Source organism: Pagrus major, chromosome 7 (assembly GCF_040436345.1).
Source record: "Pagrus major chromosome 7, Pma_NU_1.0".
Classification (NCBI taxonomy): Eukaryota; Metazoa; Chordata; class Actinopteri; order Spariformes; family Sparidae; genus Pagrus; species Pagrus major.
This window is the reverse complement of record NC_133221.1, coordinates 12,166,259-12,185,634: the sequence shown is the minus strand read 5'-3', so window position 1 is coordinate 12,185,634 and position 19,376 is coordinate 12,166,259. Positions and strand designations below refer to the sequence as shown.

The 19,376-nt window shown below is 41.9% G+C and overlaps 1 protein-coding gene across 1 annotated transcript in view; it reads right to left on the bottom strand.

Moving 5' to 3' along the window:
* LOC140999548 (adenylate cyclase type 6-like) overlaps positions 1-11,298 on the bottom strand; it is a 37,337-nt gene extending 26,039 nt beyond the window's left edge. Inside the window, exons 1-4 of the mRNA XM_073469999.1 lie at positions 11,170-11,298; positions 10,936-11,081; positions 7,106-7,366; positions 6,041-6,980 (exon numbers count right to left, since the gene is read on the bottom strand). Of these exons, the coding sequence (XP_073326100.1) occupies positions 6,041-6,980; positions 7,106-7,125 (960 nt within the window). The 5' untranslated portion in view covers positions 7,126-7,366; positions 10,936-11,081; positions 11,170-11,298. The remainder of the gene's footprint in view (positions 1-6,040; positions 6,981-7,105; positions 7,367-10,935; positions 11,082-11,169) is intronic.
* Positions 11,299-19,376: the final 8,078 nt, after the last annotated feature.

Genomic DNA, 19,376 nt, shown 5'->3' with positions numbered 1-19,376 from the left:
GGATTCTCCTCCGATCACATCGCCTCGCTGCCTCCTCCTTCGCTTATACAGGGGGTGTCTTATTCTATAGCTGTAGCTTCGCACAGGTGATCGTCACGAGCTGACACTTCCTCCACTGGGATAAGAGTCTTTCCATCTTGATGTGTGATGCACACAAGGTTATTACAGCAGCACCAAGAGCTGCTGTGAAACTGTGAACAGCTGATACAGCGTGAGATCTGCTCTGATTAACATGCATTTATTCTCTGCCCAACATCCAGGAAATTAGAAAATTGAGTAAACAGCCATTTGGAAAGTTTGACGTGAGACCATAGTGGGTTTGCGTATAAATTCAGAGCAATATTACAAGAGCTGCATTTTATTATTTAAACTCTATTGCCTTATCTTATCTACTGAAAAAAAAGCACACTTTAAACACTTAGTGGGAGCTCAACAAGGAGACTAGTGAAACATATCGACTGTCCCCTGACCTAGAGTCCACGCAGACACTTGATTTACCCTCTGTGCTCTTTAATGGGCTTTTAGGGGCTTAACCCACCATCTCTGCTGTGGTCAAAGATGCATTATGCTTCATTAACGTACAGAAAAAGATGAATAAACCGTTGAGTATCTGTGAATACAGCGTATCCGCCTCTATACCAGTGTAGTGTTTCAGGGTATGTGAACAAACCACAGCCCCATGTGTATGCAGAGAAAATGGGGTTAGAGTGACCTGCCTGTTGCTCTGACGCAGGCTCTGATAAGACTGTTCCATGTGACGCAACAGTTAGCAGAAACGCCAAAGGCTGGGTATTTTTAGGAACCAGTCTTTGACCTCTCACAGCACTTGTGTCAACAACATCCATACAACGATGCTAAAGCCATTGTCGAGGGGAGGGGGGGGGGCATAAAGCAAATAAAGCCGGGGTGAAGAATGTAGAACAATGAGAAGTTTCAGTAACAAAATCCAAACATTTCATTGACAAACCAGAGGAATGCCGTGTATACAACGTGCTTTTTGGTGCATTTTTCTGATTAAATCCTGGACAGAAGCACGTACTGTACATGTCAGTATTCACACTCAAACAGACACCCACACATACAGGCAGGACAATGGTTTTGGGATGTTGCCTCCAAAAGAAAAACAAACAGCAGCAATTCTGACAAACATTCAATAGAGACGAGAAGAGAAGGTGACAACCATAACAAAGCATGGGATGGTGTGTGTGTGTGTGTGTGTGTGTGTGTGTGTGTGTGTGTGTGTGTGTGTGTATTGATGGGTGGGATATCTGTATGGCTAATTGATTTCAGCTGAGGAGGATCACAGACGTGGCGCCACAAAAAACATGAGAAAGTGAAGCTCACATGTAACAGAACGTCTCGATTAAAAAACACTTTTACACATTAAAGCTTCGATTTACTGGTGATGTTTTGAAAGCAGTCCTGTGCATTACAAGGCAGTTAAAACTCCTATATATATATATATATATATATATATATATATATATGTATGAGTTTATACACTGTTATCTATATATATATATATAAATATATATGTACTCTGGTTTATGGAGTGAGTGTGTACAATAAGAGACTCAAAGTGAAGAACAGACTCTACCGTACGCAGCTGTAAAAACACACATACCGACCAACGCCAAGAGCAATACAGCTTAGGAAACAACCAGATGGACTGCATGTGTTTTGAAAGGTTTGAAGGGATTAAGGGCCATAAATTTCAAGACAGACTTCAAATATAGCAAACAGACACCATCAAGATGTCTGCGAGAGCCTCAGTTTCCTCTGGGCTTACATGAAAAATTGTGTTGGCCACGACAGAGAGTAAAAACAGGATAAAAAGCCTGAAAATAATGCCATCACTCATACTCACTGTCATACACAGACATACAGTAATCACATTCAACTGTTGTAATGAGATTTTTGTGATTATATTGCGGCATATTTGGCCAAGAAATTATGATAATTGTTTGTTTTAGCTAAATTAAACAAGCTATTTTTTACTACTGTTAATATATGTTGTGGTTTTCTTTCTTTTCACGTTAATAAGTAAATGTCATGTCGAGGCATTCAGTTGAGAATTTTATTTGAAATGTGGAACATTTGTTTTGTGTTGTGGACTAATTACTGTAAATCACTAAATAATGTCATTTAGTATTTCACCTTTAACAGGACAAATGTCTGTTTATAAAAATATGGTATTATACAGTAATATGTGTGTGTGTGTGTGTGTGTGTGTGTGTGTGTCTTCATTTTTCAAGCAAGTTGTCATACTTTGAATAGAATTAAACACATTTAATTATAAAGTAACTACACTGAACTACAACTTAACTGAAGGCTAGTACACAAAGGTAGATAATGTGAAGTCCCTGACAGTCTGGTTATAAATATCAAATATTTTTCATTGTAAATAACAAATATATTTATGACTTTAATAACAACAGTCAGAACGGAAGTTTGCAATTAAACACCCTGATGAATATATTAAAAGTTTAACAAGGACAAAGAGAATCTGCTTCATCAGGACTGTGAGTGTAGATTGATCAGATGCAAGGGAACCAGACTTTTTTTGTGCAAACAGATTTTTTGTGCAAATGTGTGACCAAAACAGTCACAACCTGGAGCCCTGATATGTTTTATCCATGTTATCGAGATTTAAAATAGTGTGTTTATGTAGAGGCTCAAGGGAAGATTGTTTTTAGGCCCTTTAATCCTTAATGCAGCTCTTGCAGGTTTTGAGTTTTCATAGTACTGTCGAACCAGAAGTGGTGATCAAAGTGGTGTCAGTGGTGAAGAAACACTTACATTAACTCCTGACCCTCAGCCATGTGTTTTCTGAGATGGCCGGGTGAAGAAGTTAAAGGATAAATTCACCCAAAAATTAAATTTTTCTTCATCATCTACTCACCATGCTGATAGAAAGTCAGGTGAAGGTTCTTATTTCAAAGAACATTTCTGGAGCTTTACAGCAAAACAGCATTGCAGCGTTCTCCTAAACAACTGAAATGATTGAGTCTTGTTGTAATCCATTTTATGTATTCTTTTGGGCAGTTTTTTATGTTTTGTAGTCCGCATCTACTTCAGTTGTTTAGGAGCTATGAAGCTCCAAAAATGTTTTGTGGACTACAAAACTTCACTTGACTTTTCAATTGGCCTATGGGTAAGAAGATAATGACTGAATTTTCATTTTCTGGTGAACATATCCTTTAAGCAGCTGTAGCAAATAAAGAGTCTTGGGGTTTTTGGACCGTTGGTTGGACAAAAGAAGCAATTTAAAAACATCACATTGGGCTCCGGGAAATTGTGATGAGCACTTTTCATGTTTTTTGGACACTCTATAGACTAAACAGTGAAAATAATTGGTCTTACTGTATATGAACTGTGACTTTGAAATAAACAGGAAAATACAACTGTTATGGGATTAGGTATTTATAACCACCAATGACCGAACACAAACATCGCTTTCTCCATGAATTGAGATTAATCAGCCTGTCATACTTTTTTAGAAAACAACACACTTGTACTCATGATAGAGAAACTAGGCCCATCCAGCATCTACTTCCTGTCCCAGTACAGTAACCGCCTGACTCCACTCTGATTCCTTCTCAATTCACTGTTTGAATCTGCAGCAATAAAAAGAGGATCTGCATTTGCATCTTTATCATTATCTGATTCTGTGCCCATCAACACAAACAGAAACCAGGTGTGGTTAATGAGTTATTGGAGAAAGAGGAAATACTTGCACACAAGCGTGAAGCAGTGATTGATGATACTGTTTTACTGTGTCACATAGTACATGGACGACCTTAGGAATAAACAGCAGCTATCTCATGACATTCATTCACTAAACGACTGCAAACAATGTTGGAGCCTGTGATGGATTGCACTATGGTATATCATGCATGATGTTAGAGAGCATACAGCAGTTACTGAGTTCCCACGGACCCCAAATCTAGTCCTGTACTTTTGTATGTAATTTATGATAAACAATTACAGGATTGTGACAAATTCATTGATGACAAAGAGACTTATTTGGTTTGTTTTCTGAGAACAAACTCTGCCATGAACATGTGAAAGGAATCCTGAACGCATACCTTACAGCCATGGTAGAGACATTACAGTGACAATCAGTGGGTCATAATTAAGTCCTATATCCCCCTATTGTTTTCATGTTATGGTCTTTCCATTATGTTTTCCATAACTTTCCCCCAAGGACACAACAGTTGTAAAACAGCTATGACAGTACAGAAAGCAAGCAGACACCATACTGTTGCCTCCCCCCCCTCGGCCTCACCCCCGTCACCCCACCCTTGGAGAAAAGTACAAAGCGTCCCTTGTGTGAGAGCACAGAGACCTGAGTGATACTGCTTTATATCATGGTCTTCTCCCACTGTCACACAACGGCGTACACTCATACACACAGCCGTCCAGCCAGGCCGCTTCATTCAGCCCACTGACCTTCAGCGAGCCCCTTGGTCCTTGGCATGACGCACAAACAACACACTGTACAACAAGACCCACAAGCCCCCAAGTACATGTGAATATGCAGATACGACATGGTGACAAAACACAGCAGAGAAATATACGCGGCTTCAGCTTTGTTGCCAGTTCACACGGTATAACACCACCCCATCATAAACATCCTGACAGAGGAGACATTTTAAATGTCCACAAACATGTAGTGACGCAACAATCTGTCAAATTCAGTCAAATTACAGTGGTAACTTATCAATATATATCACAACATTCATGTTACTGATGTATTTATTTACTCATCAGCTACTTTAACTCAATTTTTACAATTATACACTTAAAGTAGCTTTAAAACATTTTTTGGAATGCAACAATTTTTACCTGCGCCATGAAGGTTATGTTTTCACACATGTTCATTTGTTTGTTTGATTGGTGATTTCAGCAGGACTACACAAAAACTATTTTTACTATCTGGATAAAAGGATGGATCCAGGAGACCTATTGTGCTTTTTCATTTCTTTCCCCCTTTCCTTCAGTGTTTTATATAGGCTCTTGTGCATGTCAGAGAGAGCGCTGAGAGTTAAAAAGATCAAAGTCCTCACCAACAGAAACTCAGCTCTCCCACACAAAACACTGCTCCTGAAACGCCTCGTCAGTAGCCTCACCTTTAATTCCGTGACTTTGTGACATCACACTACATCATAGGGTCACAAATGCCCATCAGCAGAATATATGCTCTGTTGTTGTTAGCGGTCCTGGGTCAGGTGTGTGAGCTGACCAATCGGAGCCGACTAGGTATTCGGGAGGAAGGACCTAAGACATGTGCTAAAACAGGTAAATATGAGGAAACTGATGTGTTTTTTTGAGCACTAAAGCATGTCAACCTTTTCTAATAGTACCCCAAAATAAAATTACGAATAATATGTCTCCTTCAACATTGCGAGATAGTGAATGGTTTTGTATCTGAAGAGGCAGATATTTCCCTCAGGAGTTGGTGGAGACCAAAAACAGAGCTTAAAAGAGAACAAATATTGATATTTATATTCATCAGGTGGCCAGAAACATGACTACAAATGAAAGCTAATGTTGCTCTGAGTCTGCTGGATGTTTCACAACTAAACTAGATGGAAAGATGAATCTATCTTGTTTTCTATCATGTTTATTTGCAAAATGACTTCCGCTAGACATACTTATGATAGACAGCCACTGCCTCTTCTTACTCTCACAAAGACATACTTTGTGTTGAAACGACAGATGCTACACCATATTAAAAATCTCCAACTAAGAGTTTGCTCTAGACCTCGTCACTCCAGATCCTCAATAAAGTTATCTGGACTTGAACAATGCTTCACCTAGAACACACATTTGTGCAGGTGGATCCAACAAAGAGTCTGTGAGTTAATCAGAAAAACTGCAGGATAAAATGCCCATGTGCTGTCTGAGAAATGAGATAACAAAGAGAAAATGAATGTAGAACTGTCAAAATTGTTTCCGCCCTGTTCACCATCAGTGTCAGTTCGGGTCAACCATGAGGAGCAAAGAGTCAAACATTTAGAGGTCAAGCGTCTCTTACCTGTTTCCAGAGGAACTTGTCTTCCTGGTTAATCTGCCAGGTGGTGACCACGTGTATGATGGACAGCACTGCTCCACTCAACACCGCCGCTCTCATCCTCACAGGCAGCAGAGTGTAGATGATATAGATGAAGAACACGGACCACCAGATGCCTTCTGAAGCGCTCCTGGGTGCCACCATGAGCACCCCGAACACCTGTACCGACACCAAGACTCCGATCACCAGGTAACTGACCATCCACATGTAGTCCTGGTGGAAGCCATTACGGTTGCAAACTACCATTAGAGCCATGAAGAGCGCCATTGCCACCGACAGGGCTGACGAGTAGGCCACGTGAGGGGCGGCGTGGACACAGTGGAAGGTCAGCATGATGCCGCACACGATCACAAGTACCCCCATGAGCATGGTCAAGGAGCTCTGGTTCAGCCTAAAGAAGTAACGCTGGTATAGGCGCTCCAGTTTGCGGGACTGGAATTTTTTTGACTGGAACACCCGCACCACCCTGAGCCAGCAGTCTGCAGCCGTCACCACCCCTGCTGCACCGTTGGGACCCTCATCGCCCATGTCCCCGCTTCCTCCATTACATCCCCCTTTCCTCCCTTTCAAATCCCCATCCTCAAAGCCCAGGTCGACTGACTTCAGCCCCACCCCTTCCCCGGGAGCCCCTCCCCTTTTGCCATAGTGGTCCTCCTGCCATCCGCAACGGACGCCGAAGTTGCCCCCGCCTCCCATGGCCCCTGCCACCCCTCCGCGGTGGTGCTGATGGAGGGGGGCTCCAGAGGGGGGCTCCATAGCATCTGGGTCCCGCAGACAGCTCATGTAACGCGGGTTGCAGAGAGATGAGCCTCCCTTCCGTTTGGACTTCTTGCCATTGCGCTCTCCCCACGCAGTCTTGCGGTCGTCCACTCTGGCAACTAGGAAACCACTGAACCAGGACATTCTGTGTGAGCAGAGAGAGGAACATTTAGTACAGGAACAGGTCAAAGACAGATAACAGCTACAGCTCGGATACCATGTGGGAGGACCATTTCTTCCTCTATCCACCTGTAGGAGTTGTTCATTTACCTGTTGGGGTTCTGGTACATGTCCCAGCCCTTTCCCTTGCAGCCGGTTCACTCATTTATCCACGTGGACAAAATTTTGAAGAAGTGAGGAGGGGTTTTGTAGAGGCCACACTGCAGGGCCACAGGACTGGACTGGGTCTAAAGGTGCACCAGTCGCTTCGCAAAGCTCCAGATGTTTGTGCCAGAGCGAGTGATCAGAGACCAAGGTTAATGAGAAGACCAGTCTCTGCTGCCAGGCCTATCTCCACGGCTTCTGCTGGGTCTACAGGAAAAATACAAACACAGTCAGACTGTAGAGTGACAAACAGGAGAGCCAGTGCACAGATTGATCTGTGACAGTGTCATGTCTGAAATTTAAGTAGTGAGTAGATCAGGTGAGACACATCAGATCATGATAGTAATGTGGAGTCTGTCGTTGATGCTAATGAACAGGCCTGACTCATATTGAGCTCTTTTAATACCATGTTAGCAAAGATCTCCTTCATCCCATATATGACAGGAAATAAAATTCATTTCCTAGACACACACAGTGTTATCCAATGTTTAAAAACTTAGACAGATTCATAGAAGAGGAACAAGCTACTTTCAAAACTGTGGAGGAGGAGGGGGCCGAGGGGGAGGATAGGATTCAAAATAGCTTGATAGTTTGGTTTTTTAAGGTGAACCAGAACTGGCTCAATTTGACCCCCGTGCAAAAACACACCCTCTGGTATAAACATAGCAAACAGCATTTTGGAGTCAGTTAGACTGGAGATAAAGAACAACTCCTTTGAGCTCTGTTTATTATCACAATCAATGATAAAAGATGGGTAATAAATACAGATAAACTCCGCTGGACAACAGGACACTGTCAAGACAAATATCAGGACAGTAACGGGACACACAGCATGTCAGGATCTGCGGCCCTGCAGCACTGAACTAGAAGTTGTTTAGAAAGTACAAGAAAATCAAGTCACCGATACTTCCCTCTTAGCATTATATGACATATGTACACATCACAGACATGCATGTAATTATATGAGTCTGGTGTTGCTGACGGAAATATATATAGATACTTGCGAGCACCAGAAAATGACCATTTTATCATAATCTATAATATCCTTGTCTGTTACACATGACATATAACGTAGCAAGATTAAATACAAGGTGTTTGACGTCAGATTTTGGTACAAGTGTACCATCAATGAATGAAAATGACATATGGATATTGCTTGTTATCTCTAGCCAACATATATGTATTGAGGGCTGGGCACATTTGGATGTATGGCATTCACTCATTCATGTACGAGCAGTAGAAACTGTCCTTATGTGGACTGGGTATTGACCAAACGTGACCGATCCACATTAAAGAAGTATTTCACTGATGGAAAGATGGCCCTTGCATAAAACTGGACTGTCTGTGCAGTAGAAGAGACATAAAACTTTAGAAAATTAGAGCGACATGACCAGAGAAATGAATGAACGTGAATTTTCCCAGTCTTACACGACATGAACGTACAATTAGTCTCTTTTGAAAGAGGAAACAGTGAGACGGCCGGCTAGTAACAAACAATACCATATGAAATCTAAACAGTACACAACAATATGTTTCTGAAAACATTTTAGGCGAGAAACAGGCAGTGAACTAACAGAATCTTGGTTTTTCTACTTTATCAGCACTGCCACAGTTTAGACAGCCTGATCAGTTTGGTGACATGCCCCTCTCTCAATCCACGAGAGAGGGGAGGCTCTCTATATTGATCCGAATATACTCTTTGGAAGTACAATCTGCAGTTTATACGACAGCCCTAAAATCTGCCAGATAGGGACATGTTTTAAGTCATTTGGCGGATTTCTGCAGGTAAAAGAGTGAGGGGCTCTGGGTGCAGGCAAAACGGAGAGAAGCTTATCCTTGTTCAGTTGCATATACTACCAACAAAAATACAGTTTTGTCATGTTTCTGTTATCAGTCAATTTTATGACTCTGATATTATTGCCACAGCGATGCCTGCCTTCTGTGTTACCTTACGAAAGAATGACACCGATGAGTTGAAGAATGCTAATGTTAAATTTGGGAAATAGTGAGCAAAGATGTCGGATTGGGAATCAGTATCAGGAGACAACAAGGATGAGGTATCGTATCAGGAGAGGAAAAGTCAGATCAGGTGATGACGCCACATTGTTGTTATAGTCCTATGGACAAAAACATATCTAAGATATTCCCCTAACGTTTTCTAGGGACTGAACGGGGTCTTTTCTTTGAAATTCAGTTGGATGTTTATGCTGACCTGGTCACATTTTATAGGATTTATAACTCCACCATTACTGCAATAACCCTACAGCGTTCTTACAACAACATTATAGTAGTGGGTGAATGACAAAACGTCCACATATGCCTGAGCAACTGCTACCAGCTGATCTTCCCAGGCCTCCAGACGCCCTGAGCTCCACACGGTGTGGAGAGACGCGCAAACGCACCGCAGCCGCCGCTGCAGCCGCTCCTGCTGCCGCTGCCGCCGCCTCCTCGACCGGCATTCTCACCGGAGAGGCGTGCTGCTGTGTTGTTGAAGCAAAAATAGCATTTCCTCGCTATATCTCGCCTGCATGCGCTTTCTCTGGCACGTCCAAGCCGTAACCCTCCTCCCTGGCAGCGGATCGACGAGATTCAAGGAGAACCAGCCCGCCCCTCTCTCTCTCTCTCACTCACACACACACACCTCCGCCTCCCCTCCACCTCCCCGGCTGCGTCCCTCACTCCCCTGCACAAGGTCGACCAGCTTGTACCCATTTGCAAACGTCGCGGTGTTGCCAGTCGCTTGGTGTGTGTGTGTGTGTGTTTGCATGGTGCTTGGCTGTACTCTCCGGTTTCCTCACCACTAGGGGAAGGGGAAGGCGGGGGTGACTGACTATTCCTAGGGGACATTTTCAACCGGACAGCCGATACACTGGCGTTAAAGCCACATAACAGCGAGCATACAGCCATTCATTGTGGGCTTGTTCCAGTTAGACAGGTCCGGGGCTGTGCATGCATCTGCCTCCCTCCCTCCCTCTCCTTCTCGCTCTCTCTCTCTCTCCCTGGTGTCATCCAGATGATACAGATGCGAAAATAGATCAAGCAATCAGAAGAAATCAAAGGTGTGCAACGCGTTTAATGCACATATCTTTCATTTCCTGCTGTCCTTTCCGGATCATGTGCGGATGATATGTTTGCGGGCTGGTGTATGAATGCCATGCACAGGCAGGCAGGCAGGCCGTGTGTGAGGGCCCGCATTCAAACAGCGTAGGCTTCTTGTTACATAACATCATGGCCTATGTGACAACCATAGCGGGGACCATAAAACCATTCCGCTGCGTCCAGTAGCCCAAGTTAAGACACAAACACGCCTCTGTGAGCGATGTATTTCCGTGCAAATGTCCTTCAGTCTGCAGCAAAGCGACAGCTCGCAGGATTGGCGTATTGACAAACATGAGTGTGGGGGTAAATAAACAGATATAATCAGCATCAGTCAGAGGATGGAGGACTAGCAGTGGATCATGCTCCAAGGCACATCATTTACCAGCCCAACATGTCTAGGTATAGTGATGAGGTTTTTAAATGGAGAAGTTTGAAGTTATCAGGGATGATCTGCGGCTCATGTGAATCATTATGAGCATCAGATGCAGCCTCTGAATGTAGCCTATTAGCAGCCATCAGGACTGTCAGCTGTGATCAGACACATTAACGCACCGTGATGCAGCTCATCCTCTTTCACACACACACACACACACACACACACACACACACACACACACACACACACACACACACACACAAATGTTGTTTTTGGCCGCCAGTGGGAAACATGTACTGACCGTGTATCCTTTGCCACCACCAGCACCAGCACCAGTGTGAAGCGGAGGCCTTACAGCAACTGTCGCCAGCTATGTCATTCACTCCGGGAGAAATGGTGTATTGACAGAGAAGTGGCAGAGGCGCCCACGGTTCAATGCAACAGCGTCTGAGACGTTTGTGTGACAGGAGAGCATATATTATATATGTCGGCCTGCAGTGTGCAGCAGCAATTACAGTGAGAAAGACGGACTCACCGAGATCATCTTCGCTTTCTGTTCCCAGACAGGACCGCAGCTGACGATCCGACTCGGTGTGGTTGTCGGCCGGAGCGGCCAGGGTGGAGGACCATTTGTAGCCGAGCTGTCCAAGGATGGTCCGTCTAAATTGGTCACCCTGTGGTGGATCTCCTCCTGTCGTCTTCTCGCTCCACTCCCTTTCCTCTCCTCCCCCTGACCCTCTCGGCTCCAAGCACCACTGTCAAGACGAGGGAAATAAAAAAACACCACACTTCCGGTTCACAATTTCAAATTAAACTCCCCCCAAACTGGCAGTTTTCTTTAAAAGGTCCAGTGTGTAGGATTTAGTCTCGTACTCAAAGTGTCACTTAGGCTGCAGAAATAATAAAATGAAATGTTGTTGTTGGTGACGTGTGTTGAGTGAGACTATGTAGGTCACTGAGCAGTTTCACACAAAACCAGGTGGTATTTTACTTTTTTTTACGACAAACTGCGACTTAAAAAGATGAAAATCTCCAAATTATAATCACATATATTCAAAGTCTTAGTTTCCATTAGTTTTATGACAAACTGCAACTTTATTCTCTTGGAAAATTATTCTTAAATTGACAAACATATGTGTGATTCATGGTACAGTTCAAACAGGATCAAAAAATAATTTGTCGCTCTCCATTCAGTACTGTACGATATTCTTTCGCAATAAGGTCCCATGGTGGTCCACCAGAAAGGGCGTGACTTTGGCACTCTAAGAAAACATCAATTATAACACGTCTGTCCATTAGATATGAGGTTACAGTCAGCAGCCTTAGCTTAGCACAAATATCAAAATCCAAAGTCTAAGCACGCAGACCCACCAAACCAACATCAGAGAACTAGACACAACGAACGCCAACTGTGGCCTCGTCTCACGTCACCTTTGTCTCGGCCAATGAGCTGCATTTGAACGCACCACTAAGACTACATCCAACAGCAAACTAGATTGTACATTTTGCACCTGCGTGAGACGAAATAACTCTCCATACCAGCTACTGATATAGCCACTTGCCAACCATGCTAAAAGGGCGAAATCATGGAAACCACAAAAACTGGGGCCACAGAAACTCACCAACATGTCTCAGAAAAAATATAAACATGTGTCAGGGCCCTAAAGGCTAGACTTTGCCATTTTATTTATATTCAAAATTTAGGCAACAGCCACCAGTTGGTTATCTTAGCTTAGCACAGAGACTGGAAACGGGAAAACCACTAGCTAAAAGCTAATGTCTTACTTACAAGACTGGTTTATATAATAGCATAAAGTGTATTGTCTTTATCACTTATTGACAGATAAAAACACAAGAGTAATAAAGAGTGCAAATTTACACTTGACACTCAGAAATCTTTACATTTGTGTGCTACAGCAGGACATCTCCTTTTATTGGATCTACTGTTGTTTTGTTGCACTGATCCTGTTTGTCTCTGCTTTTATTTTGAAATCAGATTGCACTCAGTTCCGGTATACTGCAGTCTGACTTTGGGTGCTTTGATGCAGCTCTCCTTCGTCCAGGCGCGCCGTTGCTCACACCACTCTCTCATTCCCACTTTTTAGTAACTCGGCACTCCCTCTAGAGGTGAAGCCGTGTCTGCGGCGAGCCGGGCCGGTCAAACACCACCAGCATGCCTCTCACAAGGAAAAACAAGGATGTGGAGGAGAATCAAATCAGCGTACACTTCAACTTTTATTAACTGAACAGAGTTAATAAACCTGCAGTAAATGCAATCAGCTGGTAGCAAGAGGTTTGCAGTAGTGGAAAGTAACTAAGTACATTTACTCAAGTACAATTTTGTGGTAACTGTTCTATACTTGAGATTTTCTATATTCTTCTACTTAATAATTAATATTGTACCGTTTACCTCCACTACATTTGGTCTGTATAACAGCTGCAGTAACTAAAGGTACACTTTAAATGCAGACTTTAGCTAAAACTACATGTAAAATACAGCACATAAAATAGCCTGTTTATATATTTTTCAAGGCAGATTTTTTGTTCTTTACTTTGTTATTTCATACTTTTGTACTTTTACCATATATTAACTATATAATCCCAGTGAATTCAGGTGCATTACCAATTAATTGACATTGTCTAAACAAAATCAGACATGGTGTTTACAAAACTGAGTGTGAAATAAACAGAAATTAACAGGTTGCAGTGGATGAGCACAACTAGGAGTATATTGTGAGCTTTAAGATGAACCCCCTGTTATATTGAATATAAATAAATAATGGATGATTTTGCCTTATTACACTATCTTGTGACTTAGTATTGTAGAAGGGCCCTGCGTAAAAATCAGGTGTTGACCCCTTTATTATTTTTAGTTTAAATTGTGCTCACATGGTACATTTTCCTGAGTAAAGCAGTTTAAATCATATCAGCACAAACTGACACACAGGTATTGTTCTATACTGTATGTGCGTGTCCCTGGCCTTATCATAGTTTAATATGGGCTCTATGCATGTGCTGTACATATATCTATAGAATAAAGATTTAGCTTTTTAGCACTACAGTTAATGTTTATGATTTCACAGTAATGTTTGGTCCTCTCTGTCTAAATAGCAGGCTGTAAAGTGTGTCCATCTAGTGGACAGCTATGCATATCCTGCGTTGATACAGAAAATTAAGCTGACACCTCCAGTTTGCTCCAATATGTTTGTGTGGCTGTTTATTTTATACTTTTATGTCAGCAGTGTAGGTCTGACCTTTGGCTGGACCACCCCATCACAATCATGGGCTACATAGTCAGTCCACCCACCAATGAGCCAGGATGATGGTGGGGATTTGGAGCCTGCAAAAAGATCAAGACAGGCAACAACCCAGGGAAAATGATGAACAGTATCAGATCAGTGAGGCCGTTTGGGCAATGAAGGCTGGACCATTCAGGACTCTGCCCAGATGCTGGAGCAACAGGTTGTTACTCAGGAAAATGGCACACTGGCAGCCTGGTTCCAGACCTCTGAATCACCACCCACATCTCCAATTTGAAACTCAAGACAGACAAAAATAAATCCGCTGACATGAACTTGATGTGAGGCTGAATGAATGGAGTTAACTGTGTGGCAACAACGGCTCAGCTTGGACCCAGAATCAGACTCATAGATCACAATGCAGGTGTTGTAGAAGGCTTTTTTTCACATTTACATGGTTCACACAGTCACAGGTAGACAGGCTAGATCAAGCAAACAGCTAAGAAAAATCATCATAAATAACAGGAGGGCCAGCAAGGTCTATGGCTAGATATTTATTTGTCCATGTCTTATGTCAGGTCTTCTTTTCTGTTTTTCAGGCTTGGAATTTCAACTTTTACTACCGACTGTGTACAGTGAATACCTGCCCCTTTTCCTCAGTTTTCTCTGTCTTTCTGCTGGATACGAACACAATTTATGCAAGGGCCATCTTCCCTGCAGTGAAATACTTCTTAAATGCGACAATCATTGTAAAAAAAAGTAATAGTAAATACACAAATAAAGCTGTACGTCTCCCACTTCTGTATTGAATTAAATATCTGTGACTGTTAAATTACATTCAGACTTGTTTTGCCCAGTTTAACAGCAAGCATAAATTAAATAAAAATTACAATAGGCTTACAAAAAACTCTATTTTACACGTGTATTCTGCATCTTATAGGTGCAGAAATTGGAAACCAGAGGTGGTTATCTTAACCACTGACGCTATTTTCTGACCAGTTTATGTTGGATTAAATTACTGCAGTAATGTCAGCACTTCAGTTGGGGTCACATTTGCTAGTTAACAAACAAGTTGGCTAAATAAGACCATTTTAGAGTGACAGGAAATTGTGTTTTTCCACTTTTTACAGTCTCACTGCTCAAATAAACTGAATCTATACATTCTTGTCCACTAGGGGCGGCAGAGCTCCTAAACGAGCTGACAGTAATGACATAAAAAGTACCCTTAAAAGTTGTTATGTGAATGTGTTAGCACACAATTGCCCAATTTTAAATACTTACAGACACGGAGCAGCATTGTCATGTTGTGGTCACTCGGTGTTTCTGGTCACCTGAAGAATGTAAGTCCAATATTCACTGTGCGTCCAGGTGTTTTGATAGTCATTTGTTTATCTCCACCCGCTTGCTAACTTAAGCTAGTAGTGACAAAAGTTCGCTATTTGCTGAAAATGGCTGCCGGTAGCTGCTGAAAATACGTTTGTGAGAGTTGCAAGAGTGAGAAATTAGTTGAAAAAGAAACTTATCAGTGAGCTCTGGCTTTCTTCCTCTATATTTTTTAGCTTTAACTCTAGGTCAAACGTATTTTTTAGTATTTCTCTAACGTTACTTTTCTTCTTCGCTGGGCATACACAGCCTACGGAGTCCCTAAAGGGTCATGTCGAGAGTTTTTGAAGACGTAGGCTGCTCAGATATTCAGATGCTATATTACATATTTAATTTTAAAATCAGTTTCCTTTACCAGTCTTGATTTTTTCTTTTTAACATGTATATTATTCATGGCCTGAATAGTTTCCTTGCCACTGTCTCTTAATGTTTTATTCTTCCTGTTAATATTAATTCTGGGTAAGCTCATTATAAGCTCATTATGTAATTAAATTTGCTGATTGAATGCAGGACTTTACTTGTAGTGGAGTATTTTCACAGTGTTGTATTGTTACTTTTACTTGAGTAAAGGATCTGAATTATTCTTCCTGTGCTGAGTACACATTCCTTGAAATTGTACTTAAGTGTAGTACATTGGTAACATTGAACACTTACATCTTCTCGAACCTGACTAATAAATACAACGGTTGATATTCACACAATTTTTGCAATGTCATCTTAAATGTGGTTATCAAACAAACACATATGTAATGTAGGCAGGATATTTTATAAGTTTAACATTAACGGTATTGTCTAAAATGATATCAGTTTGCTGAAAAAGTCATCTTCACTGGGGACTTTAATAATTATAAATTACCCCAAGCAAGTGTAACAGGTGTTATCTTGTGTTAAATAAAGATGCCACAGGCCAGGATTCCCAGCTGAGTTGGTTTACTCTGCTAATAGGCAATCAGTGCAGTCACTGAGCTGTTTTGGAACATACTTTTCTGATTGCATCAGAGCCAAATGTTTTTTAAATCAACATATTCAGATACAATCAGATTAAAGAAAACACTGAATCAGCAAATCAGGAAAATTTTGAATATTGGATCTGATAATTGGCCAGGCCGATAATCGGTCAACCCATAATATACGATATTTACATACTTATCAGATACTTTAAGACTTTTACTTAAGTACTATTTGTATGGGTGACTTTCACTTCTACCAAAGTAATATTTTAACACGATATCTTTACTCAAGTGTGTTTTTTTGGTACTTTAAATGCCACTGCGCATCAGGTACAGTGACAAGTGGTAGTTTTATTGACCATGTCATGAAGTTTTCATCCTAGTGCATATAAGATACCCTTAACTCTGATACCGATATATCTGTGTAGGGGTAAACCGATTATTGGCCCTGGCCAAAATAATTTTCCGATTAACGCTGTCAGTGATTTTTCTGTCAGATTGCCGATAAAATTAACTAATTTTAATATGTGCTACTTTGGCTCGGATGCAACATCCTTCCACACATATCCCACCCACAACAATATCTGATTGTTAACATGTCACAATTAATAGCCTATATCAGTGTTTATAGGGGGAAAGTAACTAGTGTCTAAATGTATCAAGTACTCAAGTAAAGATGTTGATGAAGGTTCTACGTCATCCAGGTCATAGATATTCTTAGTGCTGTATCATACTGGACATGTTTCAGTTTCTTGAGGACGTTTCATCTCTCATCCAAGAGGCTTCTTCAGTTCTAACAAACCGGAGGGGCGTTGCAGGCATTTACTCAAGTAAAGTAACTGAAAATTGCACTTAAGAACAGTACTTGAGTAAACTGTACTTTTTGACACATAGTTTCATTGTACTGCAAATAAATATCGCGTCTCCTTGATTTCTAATAATCATATCGGTGTCAGCCCTTTAAAAAAAGCCATGTCGGTCGACCCATATATCTGTGATTGGCCGATGTCATCTCACAGTATCGGCCAGCAGATATATCAGTCGGGCTGTAGCACCTGCTGATGCTAACATTTTGCCTACATTAATGTATGCTAGAAGTCAGTTATTAAACCTTTCAAGAAAAGTGTTTTGAATAATAATAATGTGTATGGCTGAATATGTGTGTTTTTCTGCTGAAACACTTGGAAGAATGCAGAAAGAAATGTTTCCCCCAGACTTCCCCTTTACTTTGAATTCATAGATCCACTCTTTGAATATTCCATATCTATTTAACTGCGGGTTTAGCGTTTTTAAACCCCGTTTAACACACAAACATCACGCGCAAACGGTGTTTTTTATATCAAAGTAATCTCCTAAAAATGAAGATTCAAATTGATATTGCTTTATCCCGGTGTGAATTGATTTCCGTGCCGGTGTAGCTAACCTTGACACCCCCGGCAGAGACTCTCACTTAGTACGGACCTGAGCGGTTGCTCGAGCGATGACGCTTCAGCCCTTACGGTTTATTTTAGCTCCGGTATTTTTCCTGCTCGCTTTAAGCTACATTTCCCCCCCGATGTAACACACATTTTGTTTCTTGCCCGGGAGTCTAAGCGAGCCTTGAGCTTGGATATCAGTCGCTTTTTTTTTTTTTTTTCCTCCATCTTTTCGCTCCCGCATGCCGCTTCCCCGCTGTGTCTACTGCATATAGATGTATTTTGCGTCCCTTGTTTCCTCCAGTAACCCATGTCTGTGTGCATCCCGCCTCCCTGCGCTCTCAATAGATGGTGCAAGTCAAAATGTCCAAATCGCCCGTAGACCCACTGTCTGCCGTGGAAACAGGCTCTCAATCGCACTATTTTCAGGTAAATTCACACACTTTACTTCTTTATTCACGCGTCTAACTATCATCCTCGCCGAGCGAAGTGAGACACGGTTAGCTTAATGTCTCGCTACTTGTTGTTGAAATTGAGGCGTCGCGTTTTGGCAGCGAGATACTTTTTTTTTTTTTTTTTTTTCACCTCCGCCTTCACTGAAACTGCAGATAGATGCTTCATCGGTGAAAAGCCAGAGGGTGCGATCATAAAGTGGGCTCACATATGCTTATTATGCCTCTCCCACACACACACATATACACACCAACAGGATAAAATCTCCATCTGAGATCCGGCCTTGAATGGATTCTGAATTAATGTTTTCATGTTTCATCTCAATCGCATTTCCTGCCTTGATTTTCTATCTTCACTAATGCAGGGGAAAACCAGTAACATGGCTGGACCTGTATGCTGAAATGTATTGGTGTAAAGGCAGTCACACACAGACCATGACTCTGAGTCACCTGTAGCCTGAATCTACAGGGCCTGTCAGCACACACTGCAATATCCATGCTTTCTTATTGATGGACTGTGTTACAAGGGGGCTGAGGAGAGCTGTCTCCTGCATTACACAGACCAGTATGTGCAGATAGATTAAGTCGGTCCTGCAATTTCTGTGAAGCCACTGCTGATTGTAGTCGCTGGTCTGGTGCACAGCAGCACTTTTACACCACTTTTCCCCTTAAATGTAGGGTTACATTTCAGCAAATTTGTAAAGAAAAGCCTTAAAAATCCACATTGTGTGAGCCGGTTTCATCTTATCCCTGTGTCTCTGTCATCACAGCTGCCCAGGAAGTTGCCTAAACGCAAGAGCCGCTTCAAACGCTCTGATGGCAGCACGTCTTCTGACACAACATCCAGCTTCATCAAACGGCAGGTAAAAGCCCCCAGAGCCATTTGTTGGCTGCTCTTTCCTTATTTATGCATGCATTGTTGGCTACATCGTGCCCTGCTACATCACAGTCATGCTTAGTTTATCACACTGAGGGAACAACTGTAACTTGTGATGGAAAACGTAGGACATGTTGTGCTCTGAAGTCTGGATCGAGCTATAAGGGTTTAAAGTTGCTTTATCCAACAGAACAGGTGTCTCCATTGTGGTGTTGGCATTGGTGCAGCAGTTATATTATTGTTCAGGTTTGAGATATTTTTTGGAAATCAAGGCTCCTCTTTTGGACTCTAAATAGCCACAAAAACACATTTGTAGTTCTGTATCTATTATCCTTATATCCAACACATGAATGTTTCTGCTCTTCATCTCCATCCACTGAGATTTCTCCTCAGCTTCAGTTGTTGTTTTGCCCACTAGAGAGCAGC